The sequence below is a fragment of the Typopeltis vanoorti genome, chromosome 3 (assembly GCF_054136105.1).
Source record: "Typopeltis vanoorti isolate ZY-2024b chromosome 3, IOZ_Tvanoo_1.0, whole genome shotgun sequence".
NCBI classification, from domain to species: domain Eukaryota; kingdom Metazoa; phylum Arthropoda; class Arachnida; order Uropygi; family Thelyphonidae; genus Typopeltis; species Typopeltis vanoorti.
In genome coordinates this window covers 107,881,704-107,904,490 of record NC_143551.1, presented here as the reverse complement: position 1 = coordinate 107,904,490, position 22,787 = coordinate 107,881,704, and the positions used below count along the sequence as shown (strand labels likewise).

Genomic DNA, 22,787 nt, shown 5'->3' with positions numbered 1-22,787 from the left:
GGATGAGTGGATGGATGTATTCCTGGTGATATCAGATGAATTGTAGCCAAAAAGAGTAGGCCAGCAGGGGGATGGCAGTGGGAATGTGTCAACTGCACTGTGAAAAGCAGTGCAGTTGACACATTCTATTGTAAGATGGAGTACAGCAGAGCAAAATATTCAGCTGATTGCTGCTATAAGCAAGGTTGCAGGGATGATATGGATGGTGTTCATCAGCAAATCATGATGAATGCAGGCCAAGTAATTATTAAGGACAACTTCGATGGTGAGGGCATAAATTGGAAAGAGTAAAGATTACGTGGTTGATAGGAAATGGAATTTATACACCTCCTAAGCGATAATTACTTTAGACAGCATGTGATGTGGATACCTACAGTTTCAGAGTTCGGAATCTGGTCATAACACCATAACAACCAAGGTTCATGTTCTAATTGGGAAGAGCTGTCATGTAGTCTTCACTTAGGAGATTGTGAAATATATGGAATTTTTATGGAATATATGAAATGTGTACAAGTTTACATACAGAAAAAATGCAAGAAATAAGAAGTCTCACTAAATATGCTACCGTTCATATCAATGTTTCACCACTGATTCAGAAGAGTTTACAGAGGATTTGCAATTGGCGATGATTACAATTTACTTTTAAGCAGAATAAAATTGATAATCTATTATTATTATTATCATCATCTGTAGATAATAATAATAGTAATTTTAATGATTGACTAAATTACTGTGACTTGAGCATACCATTCTCGTGGAAAGGCTTAGACGTTGGTTATACATTCTTACTAAATAGCTTAAGGAAATTACAATGTACAGTAGAATATACATTAAAATAAATTTTAATACACTTCCAATATTTCGGCAACGTCACATTACCAATATCACAGGAACTTAAATAGAAGACGTGCACGCAAGCACAATACACAGTAAATGAGGAACGAAGCAGGAAGCTATTCTTTCTCCTAAAAGTCCTGATGGTGCCCCCTAGCAGGCAATGTTGGTATTCTTGGCCGATTGGGCTGAAGGTCTTCTGATTTAGGTTTCCCAAATTTGGGATTGTCTCATGCAACCAAATTTGTTTAGGTTTCCCACCCATGGTCTGCAAGACTAGAGTAGCTGAAACCCGATGTAGTCCTTGTATTCTGAAATTCTGATATTGGCTGTCCTGCGTGTTTGGCCAAAGTAGGACAGCTTACAGCTGCAAGGGACTCGGTATACACCAGGTAGGTCTGGGGGGAGGGGTCTTTAGTGGAGCGGATAAGGGATGCCAATTTTTTATAAGGTCTGTAACAAGAAGTTAAGTCATGTTTATTTAGGATTTTTGTAATTTTTTCCGAGGTGCCTCGGATATAGGGAATGGTGATGGATTTAGAATAATGTTGCAGAGGGTGGGAGGGGGGTTGTGGTTTATTGGTTTCAATATGTTTTGGATATTTTGGGGGAGGGGGGGGGGATAGCCATTGGTTGAGAAAGTCTTGAGAATGTGGTTTAGTTCTGTGGTTAGGGAATTGCCATTTGAACAAATAAGTTTAGCCCTGTTGTGTAGTGTCTTAATGATTCCATATTGTTGGTGAATGTATCTGCCTGTATGGGTGGGTTTTCTATAAACTGAGAAAACCAAGGTTCCATCAGGCTGGCAGGTGACTAGTGTGTCTAAGAAAGGAAGGTAGTTGTCTTTTTCTTCTTCCAGGGTGAACTTGATTCTGGGGTGTTGGTTGTTTAAGTGTGTTAGGAAGAAGAGGAGTGCATTGGAGCCATATGGCCAAATAGCGAACACATCATCAACATAGCGAAGCCATATGGTTGGTTTTTTGTGGGGAAGAGTTTAAGGCTTTCTCTTCAAATGTCTCAATATAATAGTTGGCCAAGGGTGGGGAAAGTGGTGAACCCATGGCTGTCCCCCTCTATTTGTTTGTAGAATTTTTCTTGCCAAACAAAATAGTCTGAATTCATTGTGAACTGAAATAGGGCAATTATATCGGGAGGAAATTTAGCTTGGATTAGTTCTAAGGATTCTTTGAGTGGGACATTTGTGAATAGGGAGGAGACATCGAAACTGACCATTATATCAGTGTGTTTTAGTGTAAGTTTCACACTATGCTGGCTTTGAAGTGGGCTGAGTTTTTTTATGTGTGAAAGTGTGTTGCCAGTATAGTGTATGAGGGCTTTGGCCAAATGTTTAGCTAGTTTATATGTGGGGGAATCAATGCCATCCACTATGGGATGTAATGGCACATTTTGTTTATGTATTTTTGGGAGTCCATATATACGGGGGGCGGGGGTATGGAGTTAAACGGTTTTAATTTGTTAGTGACTTCTACAGGCCAAGAAGTGACCTTAAGGAGCCTGTGGAGTTTTTTAATTTGTGAGTTGGTGGGATTGTACTCGATAGGGAGGTAAGTAGCCCGATCTAATAATAGAGCATTTAGCTTACCTGTGTAATCCTTTTGGTTAAGCAATACTGTGGCGTTCCCTTTATCTGCTTTGGTGATTATTATTTCCTTGTTTTTCTTTAATTCTTGCAGAGATTTAATTTCCTTATTGGGCATGTTGGTTTTTGGTGGTTTCGCTTTGGTCACAACAAGCTACATCCAGTCTAATATCGTTGGCGACGTGGTTTGGAAGGTGTCGAATCCCGCGTTCACTTTGTATCATAATGTTTTCAGCAGGTATTCTACTGGGCCATTAGCAAAATTGTGGCCATGTGAGAGAGCATCAAGTGCTTCAGGTTTCAAACAATTGACAAAAGGTTGACTACCGTGTCAGTAGGAAGTTGTGGTTTGGAGTTAGAGTTCTTTTTTAAATTCTCAAATTTTTTGATGTGTCATTCTCGTACTTTTTTAAATTCTTTGTCCACAGCAGTGCACAAGATGTCATATAAAATAGACGAAATCTCGTGGTTTAAGGTGCTGGAAAGCTCATCTTCGAGTGCCTGGATAGCTGAGTTAGTGTCACATGAGTAACGGTAAGTAGTAGTGATTTCTTCCCTGCACTTGGCTGGCATGGTTTTGGGAAACGAAATGGTGCTTGAATTTGACACAGTTTGGGATTGCCTGGTTATTCTGGTAGCTCATTATTCTACCACTGTTGACTGCTCATTATTGAGCATTGTGCCTCGCCTGGTGTCGGGACCATCAAAACTGGACCTCTGCAGAATGGATCAAAATTGTGTGGTCTGATGAATCCCATTATCAGTTGTACTGAAGGTGCAGGTGTTATGTCAACAGCATGAGACCATGGTCCCATTGTACCAGACTGGCTTTGTTCAAGGAGGTTGTGGCTCTGTGATGGTTTGGGGAAACCTTCTCATGTGGCACATTAGGTCCCTTAGTGTGTCTTGAGAGATCCTTAAATGCTGCGAGCTACCAGAATGTGCTGGCTGATTACCTACACACTTTCATGGCCTTTGCGGATCATGCAGCTGATGGTCTGTTTCAGAGGACAATGTGCTGCCCCACCAGGCTGCAACTACCCAGGCAATGCTTGAGGAACACTCATCTGAGTTTGGGACCATAGGGCGAGACATCAGATCCTTATTTCCAGGATCAGCATCTAATGCTTAGTTGTGGGCAATTCTGCAACAGGCATTGGCTGGAATTCCCTCCTGCATCTGGTAGAGTCAATGCCTTGGAGAGTACAGGCAGTTATTCATGCTAGAGGAGGACTCACACACTATTAGGTAGGTATCTCTAATGTTTTGTCCATTGAGTGTACTTCACTATTTACATTTTTTATATGCTTTTTTCAATATCAACAAAACTTAAATAACTGTCATTATTACATTCTCACGATTTCCGAACAGATTCTGATAGAGCAATACTGCTTACACAACCATATACAATCTTAAATTAATTGTAATAGTTAATTGATCTGATTTCCAAAATTTGTTAACATATTAAAACCATTCATGCATTTTGATTTCTAATTATTTAGATCTTCATTTGTTGTTTACTGCTCACCACAGAAAATGAACTATTTCTTCCAAGGATTTTCATCTCTTAAAACAGAAGCAAAACAGCCACACACACACACATACACACAATTAACACCTATAATAGCATACTGTCATAGCAGTGGTTGCTTCAGCTGTAATTCAAAACAGCTTTCCAAAGATTTTTGATCCAATTCTCCCATCTTATCTTATATTTACTTTTGTAATTTTTCTGTTTCATTTATTAAATTTGAAACCAACTTCAGAATACGTTTGTTGTCTGATTTCCTTACCTTGTTCTTTATGTGATAATAATCGCTTGTGTCTGTGAAATTAAATCATGTAGTATTTGCATATAATTCCCATTGTATACTTGTTTTACTGCTAGGAATAAGAATGTAAGTAGACATAATTAATACAGTAATAAGCAGGGCTCCAGAAATTCACTCGTCACCCACGAGTTATCAGACAAGTGACAGCTGAATTTTCAGCCTCATTCTAAATGTATTCAAAACATATTGCCATATTTTCTTTGTATAATTTACACTTTTAAATATGTCATTCACTATCTAGTTATTTGATAATGGATGAAACAAAGAGGTTTTATTTTCAAACAGGAGATAGTATCTTATGTAATTAATTTGATAAGTTAATTCCTACACATACTGTCCCCTATTTTATTGCTGTTTTGGTAATGTGAATTCTTGTATTTGACATTAGGTAACACTATTTATCTCTCACCCTGTTACAAACTGAAACCTACCATGTCTCGACAGATTAATTTTGAAATAAATAGACAAGTATTCTCAAATATTTTATTTTGCATAACTTATAAGTCTTCACCATCCTTAATAAAAAATTAGAGATGCCATTACACAAAAAATAAATAAATAAAATAAAATAAATTTAACAAGACTGACTTTTATTTATTTCACTGTCAGCTGTAAGTCTATCAGTATCCTCCTTAATTCTTAAGTTGGTATACAGTTGTAATGCAATATTGACATAAGCCTTATTTTCAGAGTTCACAACTGAATTAGCTTAGTGTAATTATCAGTGGCAGCCGGTGAAAATTTTAAGTGGAGTGCTGCATATACAAAAAAAAAAAAAAACTTTCCTAATCAGTAATGAATTTATTAATAAATAAATTTACATATTAAAAATATTTCATCCTCATAATGAACAAACACCAATAATGAAAGTTTCGTATCAACAGCAATGACAAGCGCAAATGAATATCGGCATGAGACCGCAGTGCATTTGTTTCGTGTAACGATAATTGATAAAATATAATTCTTTTCATATTTTCAACAGTGACACTTGTCATAATTCAGCCTTGTATCTATAATAAATAAATAATTATATTTAATTTTAACAAAATAAAATAAGATTTACAAAAAATAGTTCACCATGAATATGCATCAATAATAAATGTTTCATATCGCACAGAAATAATGTGTGGAAGCATATGATACACTGCCCAAACGGCAGTGTATCGTATGACGTGACATACAATATATGCATATGACATATATATCGTATGCAAGCGCAAACGAATATCAGCGTTAGATCACAATTATCGTTACATGACACAAATGAAAAAATATAATTCTTTTCATATGTTCAACAGTGACACTCATCATAATTCAGTCTTGTATCTATAATAAATAAATAATTATATGTTATTTTAAAAAAATAAAATAAGATTTACAAAAAAAGAGGTCACCACGCACACGCACCATTAATGGACGTTTCATATACAGAAATAAGGTGTGTAAGCATACTAAAGATACACTGCCATTTGGGTAGTGTCAGAATGACACATCGGGCAATGACAAGCACAAACGAATATCGGCGTTAGATCACAGTGCATTTGTTTCGTGTAACGATAATTGAAAAAATATAATTCTTTTCATATTTTCAACAGTGACACTCATCATAATTCAGCCTTGTATCTATAATAAATAAATAATTATATGTTGTTTTAACAAAATAAAATAAGATTTACAAAAAATAATTCACCACGCACATGCACCAATAATAAACATTTCATATCTCACAGAAATAACGCACATAAGCATATTAAAGATACACTGCTGTTTGAGCAGTGTGGGAATGATGTAATGTGCAATGACAAGTGCAAACGAATATCGGCGTTAGATCGCAGTGCATTTCTTTCATAATCTAAATCGTTAATAGAATAATTCCAATTATTAACTATTCAATCAATTATCCTGCAAAGCTGGGTCAGAGACCCTGATCACATTATTGATATTACACTGCAAAAAGTTAATTCTGGCTCCATTGTAAGCGTCAACCATTTCCTGTAGTTTTCATAAACTTATCTGTCTTTTCCACTTTTCTGATAATTTATATAAGTTCATCCTTCATTATAGACAATAAATCAAAGGAAATGCAAACTACACCTTTTAATTTTGTGATGTGCAAAATTGAAGGCAAAGATAAGGGATCTGAATGTACTAAAAACACAGGAAGAAAAATTTCTGTTCTGTCATCAACAAAAAATGATCAAGACTTGCTTTCAAGACAAATGTCCCAAGGAATTCAAATGGTTGTACACGAAGATGTAGTTACATTCTGTAATGTATAAAATATATCCTAGGACTGCTGACAGAAACTCTAGTTTACTACAAGGTTTTTGAGACCTGTTTAAAGTGGGACATTACATGCTGGGGAAAAAATCAATGGATTTGTGGCAAAATTAAAGAATTATTGCACATAATTTGAATGTGGCTGTTTTAAATTCTATTATTAAGGTGTATGCATTCTCTCTCTCTTTCTCTTCCTTGTAGAAATTTGTGTATGTGTGTTTTACCACAATTCGTACTATGGATGAGTAAAGTTTTTTGTGACTTAAGTGATATTTCTGGAGTCCTGGCAATAACAATGGAAGACCTGTGTGAGCATTGTTTGATTTTATAGAATTTTTGCTGACTATCAGGGTATCATCAGTATAAAATTTAAATTAAACAACATATAGACCCATCAATAAGAACATATGAGCTACTTGTAAATGACAAAGCAGTGCCAAGGTTGAAGTAATTTTTTTGATTTTAATGACAATTTCTTAAACTAGGAAGGCAAGAACAAAAAAAAAAACAACAACAAAAAATGCTGCCTAAAGTAGAATGAATGAAGAATAAGAACAATTTCCCATAATGGGATAACGTTAGTCCACCATTTCTATTCACACTGGGGGGGGGAGTTATCTTTACATCTTTCTCCGTATAATAATTCTAAAAGAAAGTGGCTCCTTTGTAGGATTTTAGTTTTCTTCAATGGATCCAGTGTTTTGCGAAGATGGCATACTTATATTTAGCAAGTCCAGATTGATATAGTGATGGAATCTAATATAGTTGAAATGTTCATAATGACTAACATCAGCATCCAGTTTCGGTGAAGTAAGATAGCCTACAAGACTTGGGTATCTAATAAACTCTGGGATGCACTAAAGGTGGATGCTTATACCTTGCAGAGCATTGAAAAGAAGAAAGTTTTTTAAGCTACATGCTCTTCCATATTAATACTTTAAACACTGATCTCCTTGCTATATTTGAGGACAACTGTGTCACCTTCAGTGCCAACAAAACACGTTACTTTATGTAAGAAAGTCATACTTCACAATCATTCATCATACCTAAATCTACCCGCAAGATGATATCTCTTCTAAGACTGACTGCACTTTAGCTTTTAGGAGGTAGATATTAGTTTTCGTTTAGAAAACTAATCCTTTAATTAGATTTTTTTTTATTCTTTTATTTTTGTTTATCATATATTGGCTACTATTCTTTATGAATATCTCATGCACACTAGTTCATCTTTAACAGTATTTTTATAACCATTTAGAAACTTACTGATCTTTCATAACATTTATGAATAGTTGGTAATTCAACTATAAGTCTTCTACATGAATATATATATATATATATATATATATATATATATATATTTTTTTTTTTTTTTTTTAAAGGCCCTTAGTAGTTTGCCTATATCAGCTACATCTACAGGAACTACTCCAACTAAGGTTATGATTGTAACTGCTCCTGCTAATAATCAGACCTCATCTGTAGTTACTTCATTACCAACTTTTTCCATGGAACAACAAGAAAGTTTTGTTGCAGCTGCTACTATTGACCAAGCAGGTAAGAACTAATTACATTTACGACTTGAAAATCTTTCAACATATGACTAATCTAATCAAAGATTACTGACTTATCAGCATGTAAGTCAGTGCAGGAATTATTATATAGCTGTATTGGACAGTAAAGCAGAAATGCAAGACGCATGGCTTACAGCAAGATTTCATTAATATACTATGTTCCTGTACCTTATATTTTTTTTCTTTTAAAATTTATTTATATGCTGTAGTACTGACAATAAAAATAGAGTACTTCAGTTATTTATATCTTTCATTGTAAAGGCAAGTGAAGTTGTTAAAAGATGATTTCATACAGTGGAACAATGCTAATATGATAGTACAATGAGCAGAGGTACTAGCAAAGTGTCTAGCATACCTAAATTAGAATTTATTAAAAAATAGTTGTTTTAATATTTTTGTGTTATTAATTACATAAAATCGCACAAAAATTATCTTTCAAAAAGTACAAGTATATTTCTTGAACAGTTATTCAAATACAAATCACATTTCATTAATCATTTGTAAACATTTTATTGTGATATGTGTATGTGTTCTGAAGTATTGATAATGTAAAAGTGGCCAAGGATAAACACACACTTGAAAATATTTAGTGGGTATATCCTTTTGTATCATCATTTTATTTGTAGACCTGCAAAAAGCATATGACAAGGTGCCAAGAGAAAAGCTATTCAAAATGCTACAGTTATATGGTGTGAGTATTATATCAAGCAATACTTAGTCTTTATCTGAGTTGTAAGTCAGCAGTTAGAATTGAAGGAAGTACAGGAAGATGATTTGATAGTAAATCTGGTGTCAGGCATGGATATACATTATCCCCTCTGTTATTCATTATCTATATGGATCACATTGTGAAGGAAAGTGGTATTAAACCTAATATCAAAAATTGAAGATGTTAATCTCAGCTCTTTACTTTATGTAGACGATGTTATACTTTTATATAAATCCAGTATAAGTCTGCAAGATTCCCTGACTAAATTGAATAACTGTTGTAATAAATTTGGTATGAAAATCAGCAATAACACAACAAAGACATTGAAAATAAGCAGAAAATACCAACTCCATTATAAATGGAGAATCTATAGAACAAGTAAAAAACATTTCAGCTACTTAGGCACAATTTTTAGTGAAGAAGGTAAATTAAATATGGAAATTGACAACAGAATCAACAAAGCTGGTATGGTAGAAAGTCAATTGAATAAATTTATATGGAATAAGAGAGAAATCAGTCAAAACACTAAATTAGCTGTATATGAGACAGTTTTCAAACCAATTTTAACTTATGGATCTGAGAACCTGGTTAGAAATAAAATTTGACCAAAGACTAGAGACCACAAATGTGAGAGTCCTGAGAAAGATTAGGGGCATGAACAGATGGCATCAATGGCAATATCATATAAAAAATGAGGATAGTAGGAAAGAACTTGACATTGCCAGCATCGAGGAATATGTTAGCAGAGCTAATCTTAGGTGGTATAATAACTTAAACAGAATGGAAGAGGAAAGATGAGCAAAACAAATGTTTTCTGCCAGGATGGCAGAAAAAAGACCCAAAGAAAGACCAAGATATAACTGGATTGATACAGTAAAAAAGTGCCTTAGAAGACAGAAATATAAGATCTGGTAATGTTGGAGTCTAGACAGATAACAGGTTGATTTGGAGAAAAATTGTTGATAGGAAGTTAGTAATGGTGTAAGTTTTCATGAGTTGCCCAGTCCTGAAGATACTTCAGGCAAAACGTTGTATGGTTACACTTGGATAAAGGATTAAATAAAGAGTATAATTTGTTGGCATCTTTAATTTATGGTATAACCAAGTGAAAAAACTTTCAACGGCTATCTTTAATCCAGAGTATTTTAGTAATAAGTTGTGATACCTTTTGGCTACTTGTATATGGAAATATGACTTCTGCATTATTTCAGCATCACTTTACCAACAGAAGTATATGAAATTTTAAGAAAATTAAATAACAAAAAGGCTCTGGGTACAGATGGAATAACAAACAAGGTACTCAAGTTACTTCTCCGCAAAGGGGTTATGCATCTAGTAGCAATCATTAATGCCATCCTCCGGCTAAATTATTTCCCACAGCGATGGAAAATTGCCGACGTTTTCCTAATTCCCAAACCTGGAAAAAATACACAGTTTCCTGAAAATTACAGACCAATCAGCCTTCTTTCATGCATAGGTAAGATAGCCAAACGTGCTATTCTCACATGGGTTCAAGAGGCAACAGATATCAACTATATAATTCAAGATGAACAATTCGGCTTTAGGAAATATCACTCCACAACGCTACAAATGTACAGAGTTATCGAACATATAACCCAACGGTATGAATGGCACCAACACTCTGGCACAGTTTTCCTGGACATCACTCAGGCATTTGATAGAGTGTGGCATCATGGACTAATTTTTAAACTACACGAAGTTGGTATTCCATTGCCACTAGTTCTACTTATCAAATCATATCTAAATAACAGAAAATTTAAAATAAAACTCAACGGTATCAGATCCACAGAGAGGAGAATCACAGCTGGAGTCCCTCAAGGCTCTCTGCTATCTCCCCTACTCTTCTCCATATACATGGCAGATCTCCCTAAACTGTCTCCAGCTATCACCACTCTGTATGCCAATGACACAATCATTATAGCCAGATCCCTCCGTCCACACCTGGCCACAATCAAGCTGCAGAGAGCAGTCAATGAATTGGAGGACTGGTACACCAAATGGCGTATCGCAATTAATCCAAACAAAAGCTCTGCAGTACTTTTCACCAGACGTAAAGCAGAACCGAATACAAGCATACAAATGTTTGGTAAAATCATCCCTTGGCGCAATTCTACCAAATATCTGGGAGTTCATCTTGATAGACATCTAAACTTCAAGTCACATATGGATAGTGTTGCCACTAAGGCAAGTCAGACTATAGCACAGCTATATCCACTTTTGAATAGGAACAGCTTCCTAAGCATAAGCAACAAAATCCTCCTTTTCAAATCAGTAATCAGACCGCAACTAACTTACGCCTCTCCAACCTGGGGTCACACGACTAAAAGCAACATCAACAGACTTCAGATAATACAGAATTAATGCCTAAGAATGGCATTTAATGCCCCATGGTTCATCAGAAACATCCAGTTACATCAAGAAGCCAATCTTCCAGATATTAAGACCTACATGACAAGCATTGCGGAGAAATTCTTCACAATCACGGTTAATCACCCAAATCAGCTAGTTCGACAGGCAGCGGACTACAAGCCCCCAGATCGTTTCAGACATAAAAAAAACCGAAATCCTCCATCGCAAGAGAAAGCTGATACAGCCTCAATGCTCACAATGAGTGGGTAAATTACCCACAATAATCTCATCATCCACAATCTAAAATCCAGATGAAGGGATAAAGAGTCAAGGACTCAGTCCATCAACCAATTAAGTTCAAAGTTCAATTAGTATCACTTTGGGGTCTGGCTCCTACTGATGAGACCTCAATAAAGGTCAAACCAGCAATATGACATCCAAATGCTTTATAATATTGTATTGTGGAAATTTTATTCTTCAGTCAGATGATTTTTGTATTTAGAAAGAAGCATTCTAGGAGATATCAAATTTATGACTAGATGGTGATGACCACCCACATCATGCAATATTCACGGGGGGGGGGGGGATAAAATTCTGTCTATTCTTGCTATGAGAGGTTTTTTAAATAGTTGCATCCTCTTAATTCAATGTAGTCTTATAATCAATTGCAGGGATGACTGGAGAGCAATCCCAGGCAGAGAAGGCCAACTCAAGGCAGTTAACCCAGATGGGGCTAACCACCTGGGTATCAGTCATCCTTGCACTTTAGTTTCAATTGGTCTTTTGGTTGTTCGTCTATATGAGATTGGTGAAAAAGTAAAACTGGTAGCCTTTGGCAATATGATGATATAAAAGAGCTGAGGCCTTTTCTCTCATGCTATCTATCTGTCTTTTCTTTCTCCTAATACGATCAGACTCTCCCTCACCCCTATACTAATTACTCTAGGCCTATGATGAGCAACCCTTTACTTTTTCACCTCAATAAAGGTCAAAAGCAATCTGGGTAGTGACCCTTCCCATAATGGATAGCATTATTCATGTCTGAAAGGATATGTGCTTTGCATTATTGGATACTAAGGCGAGTAATGCAAAGTCATTAACCTCTGTATACGAGTTGCCCAGTCCTGAAGATACTTCAGACATAAACTTTGTTAACACTTGAATAAAGGATTAAACCAATAACATAATTTCTTGGCATCTTTAATTTATAGTAATGATGTAAGTTCTTTATGTAGTGTTGTGTCGGAAAATATGCTGACTCACTATTTGTAAGCCATCCTGTTTCCGACCCAACACACGGTAACGATTAGATCTAAGGATAAGGACATACTTATGCCTCCAGAAGAAGAGCTAAAAGGATAGTATACATATGTTCACTCAGAGGTATGTCTAACCAACTGAGGTTGTAGATATTAAGTAACTTTGGGAAATCTATATTTAAAGTTGATAATGTCTGTGTGAAATTATGTCTCAGTACTGAAATGTTGTTATTAGATGTATATAAGATGATCTATGTATTAGAACTATGTCAAAACAGTTCATAGTTGCGGTGACCAATCGGCCGCAGCTATGATCATGACATAGCCAGTGAGAGAGGGCGCTCGCATTTTGCAATATAAGGTCCGGTGCGAGATTCAAATCGCTCTCTTGTTTTCTGTTCCTGCGTTCCCATCCAAGTCATGGATAGCTGTGGAAGCTTGCCGCTGGTGCCCAGCAACAATCTCCTGGTTGCTGTTGTGCCGTGTCAAGTATAGTCACCAAAGGAATGAGGTCGGAATGCCAGTAAAGAGCCGTTGGTTAGTTATGCCAACGTGTAGTCAGTGAGAGGGCAACCTTTCGAAGATAATAGAAGTAAGTCGCTGATGCCATGAGAAAATGTGGCGAGAAAACACGGAAGTATAATCACAAGGAAGCCCCAGCAACTCCGCGAAAAGACAAGGATGGTAATGTACAAGTTTTCATACTCATTTTAGAATAGGAACCAAGGAATCTAGGAGCTCTACACATTTAACTTTCATATGATGCCTAAAGGACTGATTTTGGACTAGTCTGTCTTGTCAAATAAGCTGGTGCCACTCTAAGCTTATGCTGAGGAAGGAACCAAACCTTCGAACTGTTTATTAGGAAGAAACTTTATGATATTATGTTAAATATTAGCTTGAATATTAGCTAAGTTGAGGAGGATAAAGCTTGAGCACAAATAAGAATATTATCCCGTGTTAAAATACAAGATGGATTGCGTTTGATATGCTCTACACAAGGATTGTATACAGCTATGTGCATGTGTGTTTTTTTTTTTATATGTGAGCACTGAGTAACTCTGTGTGGAATAATCGAGTCTGAATATAATAATACAAAAAAAAAAGGTGTGGGATTGTTAGATTAAAATTAGGAGTAGAAATTTTGAATATCTTAGCCTAAAGGGGAGGGGGGGAGTTCAGACTCTTTAGTATCGAAGTTACTACTTAAAGTGTATATATGCAAGTGTTTAAAAATAAATGTATTTCTTTAATCCAAAGTTCGTGAGTCTGTTGTTTTCTGAGATTTGAATTACCACTTATTAGACATTCTGACCTGTATAAGTAAAGGAGGGAATCCATTTTCATTAAGAAAGAAAGAGGGGAGCCACGACTGCAAATCACGTGATCCCTTTGTTATTTTAGAGTTGTCTAATTGTGTATCGGAATTCAATTGCCGGCTGGCACAGTCATTTTAAACAATTATAAATTTGTCGGCAACGGAATGGCTGATATCCTAAAGTGATAAATAATAGTAACTTAGAATATAAATTTACGAGGGACAGCAGACGACATAACATAGTACTATCATGATATCCTGTAAACTCCCTTGAGGGTACATGTCAGGAATTTGATGATGATGATTAGTGTGTATGTAACTTTATTGCTTACCATTGTTGACATTGAAGCAAAAACCAAAACTCATTTTCTTCAGTAAGTGCAGGATTTTTAGATGCATAACCAAGGAAATTACTGAAGAAAAGTGTGAATAATACTATTTCAGTCAAGTTTTTAAGATATTTACCTCTGTACCAAACATGCATATGTTGATGGTGATATCATGAAGGATAGAGTGAGGAACTTCAATGTGATGATGATGCATTGTACATGACATCATGCAGCATTTGTTGGACTAGCAACAGAGAACACTAAGTTATGGAATAATACGGATCCAGAATTTCCATAAATTCAAGCAATAAAACAGGTTTTATTTAAGAAGTGTCCAGGCATATAGTCTGTTAACAGCAACTATTTCAATAATTCATTCAGCTGAAATAAAGGAACAATTAGTGATTGGAACAAGAAACTAATATATGTACTTCCATTATGTTGTGCAAGAACTCATATTCTTCATTTTGAATGGAAGCAAGTTTTGTATATTCTGACAACTACCGAAGACAGTACTATTTTGTTTCTTCAGTTAAATTCTCCTGTCTTGTGTTGAAAGTGTAACTGATAGCTGCTAATAAAAGCTGAAGGGTGCAAAACAGGCATTTAATGTAATTTAATCTGCTCTGTTTATTCCAGTTAGAGAATTAACTGTTGAAAGTTTACTTGGAGCTTGTTTAGAGTGCAAATGATGCATTAGTATGATGCTATATCTTGGCTTATATATGTATGTTATTATGGGTTTGTTAAATTTAATTGAGCTATGTGTACATTCATCTTTATTTGTTGTATAATGTAATTTGATAGAGTGTGTGAGAGTGACTTATTTTTTAATTCGCAGTATAAGATTTGTCTTTATATATTACTAGATGAGCTATGTACATAATTACTGTATATAATATTTATATACTGTATATAATACTCTTGTAAAAAATATTTGATTTATTAAATTATTTTTTGATCTACTTGGAGAAATTACTGACTTCAGCTATAATAATTGGTAATTAAGGTTTCTTTGAATTGAATTAATACTTGAGTCTGAAATCAGTAACATTTCTATAATAATGACATTTAGTAACATAATAACATTTCTATAGGATACAAACCTGAGAAGTGTTTTGGCAATTAAAATAGATGATTGAGCAACATATGGAAATCATTCAACATTATATAAAAATGAGTGAAGCAATATAATTTTGAAGTTACATTTAAATAGCTAGTCCTGTTGCCTATCCACTTGCAGCATGTTTGTTGGCACATACTTTAGATCTAACTTTTAAAATAAAAAAAGCTTGTTGTTTTCATAGGAAAAATCCTGATCTTATATGGTCCATTTTCTACATTCCTTAAAAGGCTATGTGTAGGTCTCATCCCAGTTATACAACTTTGATCCTTAAGGACTGTATTAGAAGGTGGCATTTCAAAATCCAGTAAAATAATAGTATTTGTCTTTCCCTCATCAACTGCTCTTGTTGATGATACAAACTGAGTGCTGCTTATGACATTCATACTCATCCATAAATAATATTATCCTCAGTTTGCAATTCTGTATTAATGTTCTCTTATGAATTTCTCCAACATCTTAAATTACAAACTGATCTACAGTTCAGTACCTCCATTCTATCACTACCATTATGTGCCACTATCTTACCCTCCTTCCACTCCTTAGGAAAGGGTTGTTCAGTTGTAAGATATTCATGAAACAGCCAGGTCAACACATGGCCACTTGCTTACCACAGTAACTTAAAAAACACATGGTGAAATATCATGCAGTTGTATGGCCCTAATGAGAACCAAAATACTTTGCATTTTAAATGCATTCCTCTTCATTTACTTCTAATCCTTCAATCCTCTGTTCCTCTAGGAATAAAATGCCGTTTCAGGATGAAACAACATAATAAAATGATTCTTAAACAGCTCTGCTACACATCTGCATTGTGTAGCAGAGAGATGGTGGTCACCCAACTACCATCTCCCTCTCTCTCTCTCCAATAACATCATATGTCCACTGTCATTTCCCTTCCTACTGTCTGCATAATGAAAGAACTCCTTTGGTTTCCTCCATCTCTTTACTACCCTAGTCACCTTCCTAGATTGAACTTGTATTCCTCAGGCATCTGTTCTCCACCTCTCTTAACATTTTCCATAATTCATCTGCAATTCCTATATGCTTAGTCATTCATTTTACTCTAGATTGTGTTATCTTTATTTCACTTGTAGTATGCACTTTGGCATTGTTGCTAACAAGCATTTATTAATTAGCTCCCAAGCACTACCCATTCTCTCTCTCTTTCTTCAAATTCTCCATCTATTGTTTTGTCTCAAGCTTAATATTATAATCATCTGTCTTATTTCCACATGTATTTCATCCTTGATACTTCTACTTGCCTATTCATTCTCCAGGTCAAGAGTACAATGTCACTTTCTCTATCTTGGGGGGAAAATATTATATTCATCAAAATGAGAAAAGTGACGGTGTTATTTCTTTCTGATGTCATGATCAGATGCCTTGATACTATAACCAAGTCCAAACCTCTTGATCTCCATGTTCTCTTCACAGCATGCTACCTATGACATTTGTCCTTCAAAATTCCAGAAATTCAGTTTCTTTTCTGTTTGCTGTATGCCTTATATTCACTCTATATTCCATAGCTTATAGCAACATCCCAGTAAATATCCTGTTCATTCTGCCTCTACTTGATGCTATTCTCTCTCAAACAATCATCTGCATTTCCCTCTTGAGAGCGATACACAACTTATAATTTACCATAAGTAACACTCTGACACTCCACTATCCCATTTGTCTATCCTATTCTGTCAAAATATTCAATGCTTTTAGCTTCTGTCCCTGTCAGGACATCATCCTATGCTGATCAGATTTCTTGTACCATTAATCTTTGGACAGACTGAGTATCAATGCTAAAAACTCATTCTCGTTATTCCTATAAATATTTCATATAAAAATATGAAATATTTATGTATTTTCTTTTGTTTTAGGTTAAAAGCAAGACATCTCGAAAAGTACATCACCTACACTCAAAAAAACTCTCAAAGGAATCAAAGGTAGTGATAAACAGCAAATATTAGTTTAAGCTCTCTAACAAAACAAAAACATAAATTAAAGAAAATGTATATATGACACAGTAGATAACTATAATGCAAAGCAAATATTTCTCGCTGAACATATTCAGATGATCTAGTTACACTTGTAAAGTAGGTTATATTGAGGAACATCTTTTGGATTTTCCCTAAACTGTTCTCACTGAAGAATATCTCTTGGGGAGGAGGAGAGTTTTTTAGTCATAGTACCACAAAATATTTAACTATAATTTAAAAAGAAACACTTAATTTCATATAGATCGCTGTAAAGTATATTACATCATACACATTTCCACACAGATACACTAGAATAATATTAATCACCAAATATCTAAATTTTTATTGTAATAATCTCACCCTCTCCCTGAGATCTCTAGCTTCATTGACTGGATCCAACAAATTCCCATTTATATAATGTAATGTTATGTTCCTGTAATGTTCTTTGTCCAGAATGCATAATTCTGTGCTTGGCAAAATTGAACTGAGATTCATTGTCATTTACTCATTTAACCAGTCTGGTCAAATCAGCCTGCAGAGATTCTGTATCAGTTGCATTCCTTTATCATGCTTGAACTTAGCATCATCAGCAAATAACTGAATATCATGTTCAAGACCCTCCCTTGTATTGTTAATATACATGTTAAACTACAATGGCCAATGTTCAGAACTCTGTGGAACCAGTCACACTCCTCATCATAGACTCAGAAACTCAATACATCACTGTCTAATATCCATTAAGTTAGCTTCTCTCCAGTCCATGTCAAAAGTTTATTTTGGAAAGTACCCCTTTGAGTTAGTATAATAACTTATAGTGTGGAATCTTGTCAGTTGCCTTGACAAAATCCAAAAGTATCAACATGTCAATTTCCTCTTATCCAACTATGAAATGTGACTAAACTACCCCCCCCCCCCCTTTCAAGAGTTATTTTTCAGTGAGAACAGTTTAGGGAAAATCTGAAAGACATTCTTCATTATAACCTTCTTTACAAGTGTAACTAGATCATCGGAATATGCTCAGAGAAAAATATTTGCTTTGCATTGATTTGTATTCACTACCATTTGCATGCACTCTCCTACTTTCTCTTTATAGCATTCCGGAGTGTCATGACACCGAGTCCACAATATCCTCTTTTTATGCAGTTCTTGCTTAAAGGGTTTTCCGTCCATTTAACTTCTGTTCATCTCCAGAGTGAAGATGCAGTCAGATATAACATCCTTTAGGCACTTGGTGCTCCAAATTCCATACACCGTTGGTTTCTCATTTCATGCACTGTCTCAATCCTCACTTTATTATAATCACCTGCCTTATATTCCACATATGCTCCTTCTTAGTTAAAGCTCATATATACTGTATATTGTCACCTTCCAAGTCAAACCTTCATAATCACCCTCACCAATTGGAGACATAATGGACAGATTCTCAGACGCTGTTATCAGATCCACTGTCCTTGTACTTTGAGTCCCTTCCATCATCATCATGCTTAAGGTAGTTATTCCTTGGTAATTCTATAAATTCGTTTCTCCTCTTCTCTTGCTTTCTCTGCCCTTCATTCTATATTTCCATAGTTGAAATGACCTATAATGATAGTCCTCCCTTATATCCATGAGATTTATATATCTAATTAGTTCACAGTTTTTTTTTTATGTAATCCTCTTCAGTAGTAGCATCTGGCTGTGTATTTTGTATTTGCCCTATTATCCTCTGTTTCATACCAGACAAAACCTCAACTCTTTGGAAACTAAGATTTTTGGTGGTGGTGGGGGGGGGGGGGGGGACTACCAACAAACATGGTATATTAGTCTTATCACCCATTGGTACATAGCCTTCAGGGGCCTTTTTTCATCGGGGGGGGGGGATAAAAATTGTAACTTACGAATGAAAAATCATTTTCTATGTCATATAACACCTGTACTATAAAATTAGCACATTTTTTCAAGCATGCTAATATAATAAAATGAATGGATTATTTTAGGTTAATTATTTCATCTGTTACTAACGTAAATTGAATTTAAACTTATAAACTTTTTGAGTTTCAAAGCATTTATGTGTTGTTCTTTACTAAGCTTTAGACAGCAGTCATGAGGAAGGCCTCGATATTTCTCATGCAGTCAGAGAAGTATTACCTACAATTGATGAAGATACAGCAATGGACACAGATGATCCTGCTTTACCAAATCCTCATCTAGGTGCTTCACTTCAAGAGAGCCATGAGGTTTGCATTTTTTTCATGTTTTTGTTGTTCTCAATACGAAATACATTTTCTCTCTCTCTCTCTCTCCCAACTTCATTCATCATAGTAATCATAATTTCCAGATGAGTGTGCTGAAAATATGTACCATGAAAGCCAAAATTTGAAACGTTTTTATGTCACGTTTTTTGTCTCTTCATTGTTTTGAACTGGGTTAAGCCATTAAGCTGATAAGCCGAAATTTGAAAACGTTTTTGTCACGTTTTTTTGTCTCTTCACTGTTTTGAGCATGGTTAAGCTGATAAACTGAAATTTGAAACATATCATGTCAAACAATGTGTTTGCCTTCATGAGACAACAATTTGTTGGATGTTTCAAAACAATGGAGAACCGGCTTACCAGCCCAGAACTCGTGGGGGTTGTGCACTGTAGGCGCCAGGGGACAGCACCCCCCCCCCAGTATATATATCTATAGATAGATAGATAGATAGATAGATCATTATTAGCTTCCTATCAACAATTTTCTTCTAAATTACAAGTGTTTTGCTAATCTTTTCCATTCTATTGAGTGACCATACAATCTTGGAAGAATAGCTCTCGCACATTCAAGAATCTGATTAGTCTAATTGCATTCTAATATTAATTAATTAATATAATTCTGCCACTGAAACCATCTGTTCACCCTCCTAATTTTACAGAAAACTATATGTGGTGTTCAATTTTAAAAGTACACCCCCCCCCCAAAAAAAAAAAAAAAAAAAAAAAGATGCAGTTCTTATTGCACATACATTTATTGAAGGGACTTTCTCTATACTAGTTTTGCATGCACTGACCAGAAATATTTTACTCGTTCTCCAAACTTCACCATTGAGAATGCAGATAATGGTTTAAATGTTTCTGCCTATTGTCATAGTGTTTATTGCATTTTTTTGCAGTCTTTTTATTGCAAATCTTCATACCAAGTTTGTTATTGCAGTCCAAAAGACTTATAATGGATTTATTGAGGATAAGATAATCTGCACAAAGTAAATAACTGAATTTATCTTATTTTTACCATCATCATAAAATCCTGATATATACTCTGAATGGGTCTATAGGATGCTATGATAATCTATTAAACGATAATCCATCCCATTAACAGTTTTCGTCCTACAAATTAATTAGTTATATTTCAGACCTCCAGTGTCATCGTACCTTATATTTTGTTCTTCTAAGGCACTTATTACTGCATCAATCCACCTAGATCTTGGTTTCATCTGGATTTGCTCTGCTTTCACTTCAATTTGATTTTCATAACTCACACGTTGATATTTATATGAGATTTAATGCTGTATTTCCTTCATAATATGATCCATATAGATTGTGATAAGTAGTGGAGGTAGTGTGCACCTTCTCATACATCTGATTTTTTTATCACACCACCTTTAATTCATTATTGATTCCAATTGTTAACTTTTTTTTTACCTTAAATAGAAGCTATATATTGCTATGTATAATATTCCATTTTCTATACAACCACCTCTCACTGTCACAAATTCTGTTGACTTCATGACTGTCTTAAAGGACACTATCTAATGCAGCATATAAATGTCTCATTTACCCCACATAGTCACCTCTATAACAGATGCTGTTATGAGAAACCACTGATAATCTTGCTACATTACAATTCAAACAGTATGCCAAAGTGACACTTGATGAAACATTATTCTACTGGCCTGACCTCTAATTAAAAAAAAACAAAAAACATCAAAGCCATCTTAATTTTTACATCTCCAGAGAACAAATTCATATTATTTTTTAATGCAACAATGGTGGTGGTGGCCTAATTAATAATGTATATAAGAGTTTGTTGTATGAAGGCTAAGATCCTGGAATACTACAATTATAATAAGCTCTTAGAACTAAAGGTTATTTGATAGAATATGTGACATCCATATTCTTGGGATTTTTATATCATCATCATTGTTCAGATTTAGTGTGATTGATTACAATTTCACATGCCTCCTTAAATTTTGATCTTCATATTTAGGACATCACCTGGAGTATACAGATATACAGGTAACTCTTGTTATAAATAGGGGTGGTTCTTGAGGATCACTGCATATATCAAAAACGCATAAAATGGGAGTCTTATAATATGAGATTAACAGAGGTTGCATTCCCAAACAAGTGAGATTCCAATCTTTCAAGATTAATTTAATTTAAAATGCACCTTTTTCATATGCATTAGGCATTAGTGTCTAAATAAAATATTCAGCACATATAAAATAACTACTAAAGTAATTTTATATTTTCAAGGTTAATACATTGTGCAACTCTCCCAAAGAAATTCACTGAAAATCTATGATGTTATCCAGCCCTTATTCACTCTCCAAACAGCAGATAATCTTGTCTTTATGTATCCTTACATTGACCCCAAGTTCTGTCTTCCATTGGTTACGTAGGTAAAATCTGGTATATATTTCTGAAACAAGCCAGTTTCATCTAGTTTAAACATGTGCTTTGGTGTGTAACCGCCTGCTATCTTTGCATTGAAGAGATCATGAAATTCTTCAGTGGTAACGTGATCTGTAGCTGCAACCTCATCATGTTAGATTGTGAATGCAAATTGACTCTTATAGCAGTTGAACCACTCACAACTTGCAGGAAAAAAAAGTGTCAGTTCCTTTTCATCTTTTGTCAGATCTTCATATTTACAGATAGCCAGTGATCACAGTGGACGGAGGTAGGAAACAATGCACATTAATGGAAGCTTCTACGACCTTGGTTGAAAACAGCAACAGTCCTTATGCTCCAAAATGAAGAATCATGTATGTGCAAAAATGCTGATAATGAAAGTGTGTATGAGAGTTACCTGTATATACAGAGACAAGCTGTATTAGAGTTCAAACAGTATGCCAAAGTCACACTAATTTGATCAACTATTATTTTTCTGGCCTGACCTCTAGTAAGAAAAAAGAACCTACCTCAAAGCTATATCTTGTTTTTACAAGACCAGAGAATAAATTCATATTATTTTTTAATATTTGCAATGCAGCATTAGTGGTATATCAAAACTTGGTATGAGCAAAAATTGTCTATACCAGTGGTTCCCAAAGTGTGCGCCGCACCGTCCTGGGGAGCCATGGCTTCCTCACAGGGGTGCCACGATTAAAAAATTTTCATTATTTAAATTAAGGGGATATTAAATCCCACATTGTTTTAAAACCGAATAAGAAACTCAAAAATTGAAATCAGAGAGTTTCATGCTAAATATAGTATAGTAAACTATAAAAGTATCGGCGACTACTAGCGTGAGCTAATGAACGTAGTCCAAGTGCGTAGTACAAACTCGGGCAACTTGCAGCAAAGGTGGTAAAGTTCTGATCGCTATTCTTGGTATTTTCCATAATATAAAACA

The 22,787-nt window shown here is 35.0% G+C and overlaps 1 protein-coding gene across 2 annotated transcripts in view; it reads left to right on the top strand.

Moving 5' to 3' along the window:
- Nucleotides 1–22,787, top strand: part of Hcf (Host cell factor) — a 502,792-nt gene that overhangs the window by 318,248 nt on the left and 161,757 nt on the right. For both annotated transcript variants that reach the window (XM_090390794.1, XM_090390792.1), the window contains exons 18-19: nt 7,926–8,097; nt 19,263–19,411. In XM_090390794.1, coding sequence (XP_090246920.1) covers nt 7,926–8,097; nt 19,263–19,411 — 321 coding nt within the window. The remainder of the gene's footprint in view (nt 1–7,925; nt 8,098–19,262; nt 19,412–22,787) is intronic.